Source organism: Octodon degus, unplaced genomic scaffold (genome assembly GCF_000260255.1).
Source record: "Octodon degus isolate 3935 unplaced genomic scaffold, OctDeg1.0 scaffold00185, whole genome shotgun sequence".
NCBI classification, from domain to species: domain Eukaryota; kingdom Metazoa; phylum Chordata; class Mammalia; order Rodentia; family Octodontidae; genus Octodon; species Octodon degus.
In genome coordinates, this window is record NW_004524761.1 from 4,489,778 (window position 1) to 4,497,092 (window position 7,315).

The 7,315-nt window shown below is 36.2% G+C and overlaps 2 protein-coding genes across 2 annotated transcripts in view; both read right to left on the minus strand.

Annotated features, from left to right (window-relative positions):
* Positions 1–1,562, minus strand: part of LOC101571161 (protocadherin beta-12) — a 2,753-nt gene extending 1,191 nt beyond the window's left edge. Inside the window, exon 1 of the mRNA XM_023704045.1 lies at positions 6–1,562. Coding sequence (XP_023559813.1) covers positions 6–1,394 — 1,389 coding nt within the window. The 5' untranslated portion in view covers positions 1,395–1,562. The remainder of the gene's footprint in view (positions 1–5) is intronic.
* A 4,767-nt stretch (positions 1,563–6,329) lies between these two features.
* LOC101571961 (protocadherin beta-16-like) overlaps positions 6,330–7,315 on the minus strand; it is an 8,073-nt gene continuing 7,087 nt past the window's right edge. Inside the window, exon 3 of the mRNA XM_023704046.1 lies at positions 6,330–7,299. Within this exon, the coding sequence (XP_023559814.1) occupies positions 7,132–7,299 (168 nt within the window). The 3' untranslated portion in view covers positions 6,330–7,131. The remainder of the gene's footprint in view (positions 7,300–7,315) is intronic.

Genomic DNA, 7,315 nt, shown 5'->3' on the forward strand with positions numbered 1-7,315 from the left:
CTGTTGTTTTCTGGGACGAAGAGGGTGTAGGAGGATTGGGTGAAGGTGGGGGCGTTGTCGTTGACGTCTGAGACCTGCACGGTTAAGTTGTAGTGGGTTTTGAGCCTAGGTGTCCCCAAGTCCGTGACAGTGATGGTGATATTGTACTCAGCTCTGTTCTCTCTGTCCAGTGTTTTCTCTGTTTTTAGAGTGTAATAATTTTTAACAGAAGTTTTCAGCACGAATGGTAGGTCTTCCGGGACAGAACATACCATTCTCCCATTGTCCCCAGAGTCTCTGTCTCGGACACTGAAAACCATAACTACAATCTCCGGAGAATTTTCTGGGATTGGATTGGTTATTGAAGACACAGCTATTTCTGGGGCATTGTCATTCACATCCATCACCTGAATACTGAGTGTAGATTTTCCAAACAGTCCTCCCCCATCTGTAGCTTGAATGATTATGGAGTATGATTCAATTGTTTCGAAATCCAAGGGTGCCGTTAAACTAACTTTTCCAGACTTTGGATTAACTTCAAATGTTTTTTGAATATTTTCTGATGCATGAGAAAAAGTGTATGTTATTTCCCCATTTATTCCAGAATCTAAATCCCAAGCTGAGACAGTGACAAGCTGAGAACCAAGGATACTATTCTCCGGAATCTTTATATCATAAAATGGATGCTCGAACTCTGGGGAGTTATCATTAGTATCTATAACCACTACTTGAACCAATGTAGTCCCGGTTCTGGGTGGGGACCCACCATCCAGCGCAGTGAGGATGAAGCTGAGCTCTGGCTGCTCTTCATAATCCAGCGCCTTGTCCAGAATTAACTCCGGGTATTTCTGATTGTCTGGGTTAACTCTCATTTTAGTGTGGAAATGAGAGTTAGTGCCTATTGTGTAGGTTTTTATGGCATTGGTTCCTACATCTAAGTCTTTTGCATTTTCTACTAAGAACACAGCCCCAACAGGACTATTCTCTGGGATTTCTAGTAGTATTTCTTTCTCCAAGAAGATGGGAGAGTGGTCATTTATATCCTTGACTTGAAGTTCAATTTGTAAAAACTGCAAAGGGTTTTTCATTAACACCTGGAAATGCAGCACACAGGGCTCATTGGAGCCACAGAGCTCTTCCCGGTCTAGCGTTTCCACTAAGAGCAAATCCCCGGTTTTTATGTCCAGCTTCAAGGGTTGTCTGTTATCATTAGAGACCACCTGAGCTCCGCGTAAGGACAGCTCACCCACCTGCAGTCCTAGAGCTTTTGCCAAATTGCCTACGGAGGCCCCACCCTGCATTTCCTCCTCCACCGAAAATCTCCCAGGCTCAAGGTCGGCCTGAGTTATTACCAACAAAACAAAGAGAAGCAGGACTTGCCTTGTCTGCAGAGTGCCTTTTGCTCTGTTCCCCATAGCTCCTTTGCTGACAATTTCCTGCAGAATAGCTTCAGCTTCACGATGCAGTTGTAGGAAATGTGCCTTTTGAGCTGACAAAAATATTCTGGGAAGCTTAAGGATTTTTACCCCTGTCAAATGGCTCCTGGGTCCCTTTGAGGACTAGTTCTTTCCGTCTTCCCCAAATGTCTGTGTGCACAGGGTAAGTTTCCGCCACATCGTTCACTTTAATTTTTTCCTGATATTATCCTGCAGCGCCACCACGTGTCTTCACAGATTTTCGCAGCTTCTCTTGAAAGCTTCCTAAATTTTCATTCACATTCATGTGCTCCAGAGACAAGTTATGTTACATGATTACAAATATATTTGATTTTTTGTGATCATTAATTTATGTTTTCCATAATTTGTTATGGTGTTGTGTTTGTTTTAAACACTTATTGAATACTTTTCCCACCCTCCACACAATGTGTTTGGTTGTGGGGAAATAGATAAATACAAGATGTGATTCCTGGTTATCAGGCGTTTGTAAACTTTCTGAGAATCTATAAACCTGAAACGAAGATGTAGTTGATTGTCAAGCTGTGCAAAATCCTTTTATTACTTGGCATTCCTTAGGTGGTAAGAGAAAAAGAAGGGGTTCATGGGACATTTCAGAAGATCTCCAAGAGAATATGAAACTGGATTAACTGTGAGATGTTTCACATTAAGATAGATGTTTATAGCATATGAAGGCATGATGTAGATTTCCTTAACAGCAATGAATTGTGAGCTGAGAGAAAATGAAGTGAGATGCTGGTGAAGAAGAATTATTCAAGTCCATCATTTGGTCCAGTTTCTCATAATTTACAAGAATGTTTAGTAAGTACATAAATGGAAACATGTTTTACTTTGAGACAGGGTTTATCTATGTGGTTCAGACTAGCCTTGAACTCATGGTAGTTCTCCAGCCTCAACTGCGCATGTTCTGGGATTACAGGCATGCATGTACCACGACACCCCACTATAAAACATGTTAGCTTCATTTTAAATTGACTCTTACTCCTAGAACTAGTTTCTCTCAGGTTTTTAAGATATATTCCACCTAAAACTATGGTTGGCTACCTTTTCTTTCAGTCAAGCTAGCAAAAGTAAGAGTGATTATCTTTGCCAAAGAGAACAATATTTTATTCTGATTAGACTAGCATATTTCTGCTACTGAAACAATCATTGTTTCAAGGATAGCATTCTAGATGGAGCTTTTAATACCAGAATCAGAAGACTTGTCTTTGGCCTTTATTTGACCTTGTCTAGTAGTATCTTTGAACCTTGAGATTGTTTCAATCATAGTCAATTTGTTACATAACAAGGGAGACTAAAATAGGTGATAGATCATCAATTATGTCCACTACAGGAAACATCAAAGGCACAATAAGAATGAATAACAACTTGACATTTAAAATGCAAAAATCAACTTACATTCTTTAAAAAGTAAACTATACACAATTGAAATAATCAATAACAAAGTAGGAAATGAAAAGTAGGCATGTTGATTGCACATAGTTAATCTCTTATTTAAGATACTCAGATAATGATGTAAAAGAAAAAATTAACTTTACACGTGTCTGAGTGCACAAATGAACACACATATATATATGAGGGAACACAGATATTAGGGACACAGACTTAGAAGTTCCAAAAATGGTTAAAGTTTTTGCTTTAAAGATATAAGAAATGAATGGGTTTGTCCTACCTAATTACTGTATATTTAGCTTGAAGATTGGAAGAACCACATGCATAGAGACACTGAAGATAATTAAAAATGGAAACAATTATTAGTTGAAGGTATATACAGAAGATACTTGAATTCTTTGTTCCTTTGTCCACACCAAAGAAACAGGATAGTATTTGAGGATCACAGAATAGATAGTTTACTATCTGGAGAAACTGAGTGAGGCTTTTGTATCTTGAAGATGCTGTCAGAGCTGAATGCAAGTGTCAGGCATGAAACTAAACCTAGGAAAAGTAAACAAAACTTTGCATTTTGAATGGTAAAATTTCTAGTCATTTCTCATGCAACTCTTGAAGATTGTAGGACCCAAGATATATACCTGAGATCCACACTCACATAGTAGGTACTCCAGATTTCTAAATGCAAGAATATAGAAGGCCCAAATTAAATACTTAAACATTCTCGTCTCTGAATCTTTCAATGTAATTGCCCTAAACTAACATGGTTACAGTAGAAAGAAGCCAGGCCAACAACAGATACTCATAAAAAGTCAGCTTCTTGATATGGCACCATTATTAAATATGAAAATCCAGCCCAAAATGACAAGACAGTGAGGAGATGCCTAACATGAAATAGGCCAAAAACACTGTCTTTATAAAAAAGGAACTAGAATAAGCAAATACATAGAAGAAAATGCCTTTGACATGACCTGATTAATATTCTCAGAGAAATAAAATTAAGAATTGAATAAAACTTAATGCTTAATTTCATAATTAATGCATGTCACCCATTGCTTTAAGTCTGCCATATAATTTGCCCATTTCATCTTAATAACAACAACATGAGGTATATACTCTTTAGTATGAGAAAGAATAGATCATGACTTAATTATACCTTGCTAGTTATATTTAAGTTTGACCAAATTCTTGGGACAGGGAGATGGCTCAGTGGAATAAGCACTTCCCTGGCAAGCACAAGGGTCTGAGTTCAATCCCTGGTTCCGCGGGAAAAAAAAAAAGAAATAAGTTTGACCAAATTCTTATCTTCCTGGACTCTCATTATTTATATGCTTTATTATGTTTTTCACATAATATATTTCAAAAATATAAATACTTATGAGTGAAGATAATATATTTGCAAATCTATCAAAAATACTATGGACAAAATGTTCAGAGATGCAAAAAGAAAATTTAAAAGTAAATACTTGTCAGTCAAAAAGAAAAGTTTAAGTATAAAGACTGAATGATTAAATAGTCAAGAGAATTGAACAGGAGACAAAGAGAAAATAAGAGAAAACAAACTTCTAGTCTTACACAGTCAGCACATGAGATTGTCATTTGTAATGTAGATTCTGGTTAAAGTGAGAATGGAGAAAACTCAGAAGAAATTATGATAAACATGATAAGAAAATTTCTCAAAACTGAGTTTAAACAGTAGCAAGGAATATCCATATGTTTACATTAATAAATAAGAGCTACTGATAAGTAATTTTCAGAATCAAGGGAAAAGATTTCCAGTGTTTTCAGAAAAACAGAAAAAAATGGATCACACATAAGAGATGGGAATTAAAGTGGATTCAGCCTTCTGAATAGCAACTCTGGTCATTAAATAAAAGGAACAGTGTTTTAAAATCTGAAGTAAAATTTTTTTCTACCTGGAATTTTATACCTAGTGAAATTATCAATCAAACAAAAAGAAAAAGATTACTTCACAAAGCATGGTCTGAAAATAGTTTTACCTCCATTTTTAGATAGGTAATGAGAGACATATGTTAATCAAATGTGAGAGTTAACTGAGAAAGAATATACTGTAGCTTATACCAAGTGTTATTATTAGGGTCCAAAACATTCCTCCAAATGCTCATGATACTGAAGGGGTTTGCAGTTGAAGGGTTTGGGGCAAGTGGTTGCATTAAGGGACTTCTACCCTCACCTACTGATCAGATCATAATTTGAAAATTCTTAGAAATGATGGAAACAAGAGGTGGGCCCTAGCTGAGGTGAGCAGATCATGGAGGTGTGAAATTTTTTCTTGTTTTTATTGTATTTGGTTACCTGCCCCTTCCTCTCTTGTTCTTATCCTCTCTTCTTGTCTGCAGAGAGGTGATCACCTTTCCTCTACCATAACTTTCCTGCACTGCCATAAGTCTAAAAGCAATGAAGGGGCTGGGGAGATGGCTCCATGGAATAAGTGCTTCACTGGCAAGTGCAAGGGCCTGAGTTCAGTCCCCAGTTCCGCCAAATAAAGAAATAAATAAATAAAAGCCATGAAGTCAGTCTATCATCGATTGAAACCTCTGATACTATGAGACAAAAAGAAACATTTCTTCCTTTAAATTGTTTATTCTCAGTTATTTTGTCATAATGGTGAAAAGGTAACACTATATAGGACCAACAAAGGAAAATATTAAAGTACAAATATTCTAATGTCATACATTATGAAGCAAAGAGTTGTAGATGAAGCAGAAATTTGGGTGAAAATCCACAAGGAACAAATATAATTGATAGTTATTTGATCCTGTTTAATATAGATTAAGGAAAAAGATGATATTCAAGAGAAATTATGTGAAAAAATCAATAGCAGTTAATAGAAAATGATATAAGCATAGGACAATAATTATCAGGTCTAAGAAAGAAATTTTTGTAATAATTCAGTGGTATTGTGTATTTAGAAGATTGCTTAGCAATATAAACTCTACTATTCAACTTAAACAATTCTACTAGGAGAATGGGGAGGGACTATGCAGCAATTGTGTTTACTAGTTGGAAAATAAGAAACATACTTTTTATCCTAACTAAAAATTAAAATATAAAACCAAATGTCAAGATAAAGTAATATAATCATTATTTTTAAGTACTGCCATCAATTTTAGAAGAAGCCAATTTACAGAGGGGATAGAGATTGAAGACATTACTGCTTTTCTTCATGATTTTTAATTTACTTCAACTTCTTTTGTATTTAGGACGAAGTGTACAGGGTCTCACTGTGTAGATCAGACTCATAGTGATCTGCCTATTTACAGCCTCCCAAGAGCTGGGACTACTGGTGCGTCACCACGCCCAGTTTCAAACACCTTCACAGAGCATCCTGGGGGTGGAGTCGGCACAGCAGGCCAGGGAATCAACTACTGGCCCCTGCCTCTGCCTAAGCGGGTGCTTTAATCCGCTGAGCTATTTGGCTGGACCTACTTCAATTTTGAAATTTGAAAAGATCCTTAAAAGAAATTTACAAAATGAAATTCTGTTCTATAAATCTAATATTCTCACACACAATTTTTCAAAATGCTTAAAATATGTATTCATTTGTATGTAGGTAATTACATTTGATTGGAATTATATTGTATGGTCTGTTCTATATATGAGCAAAAGCAGACATCATATGACCAGCGGTAATGCATTTAAAGGAAGCAGCACAAAGATGTCCAATATCAATCACAAAATGCTTTGTTTCACTTTACAATGAGCAGAGCAACAGAAAATTATTTCCTCTAAAACAGTGATTTAGAAGTAGATTGCATGATTTTTAACGTGAGTAAGTAAAACTTCAGAATAAAATTTAAAGTACAGATTTGACTTCTCACGTGAGGGAAATACAAAAGATGAGTAGTTATGATCATTAAAAACAGACCAGAATAGGGACTGGGTTGTAGCTCAAAACAGTGAATGTATTCCTATAGTATTTCCTATAGCATGGATTCAATCTCCAGCACCAACAAACAGAAGAAAAATGAATTGCCCAGTTCTTTCAGATTAGAACCAATACACCTTTGTGCATTGGAAAAGGATTAAAATCTTAAACTCATTATTCTAAATGATTGGCAACTTAATTAAAACTAGCTTCTACTGCAAAACAATGGAATAACATTTAAAATAGACAATTAGTATTGCCTAACAACTAGTACAGAACTATACTAAGGGATATGTTAGTCTATTACTAAAAAAAAAACATGAAAATACAACGAGATTTTTACTGAAAATGAAAACCAAAGCTATTTCACATGAGATGGGGCACTTTCAGGGTGCTATAGTGGTACATTCTAAATCTATTTCAGAAGGTGGGATTTTCTTCACTACTACTTCCAGGACGCTGTGTGCGAAAATCAGGATAAATTGGTTTCAAGAACTTGAAATCATTGGTCCCAGAACCTCCAGAGAGACACACCTCATACTGGTAGGAGTGCGACAGCGTCCCCGTGCCGCTGACGTCCACCAGGTGGGCAGGGAAGGGGCCC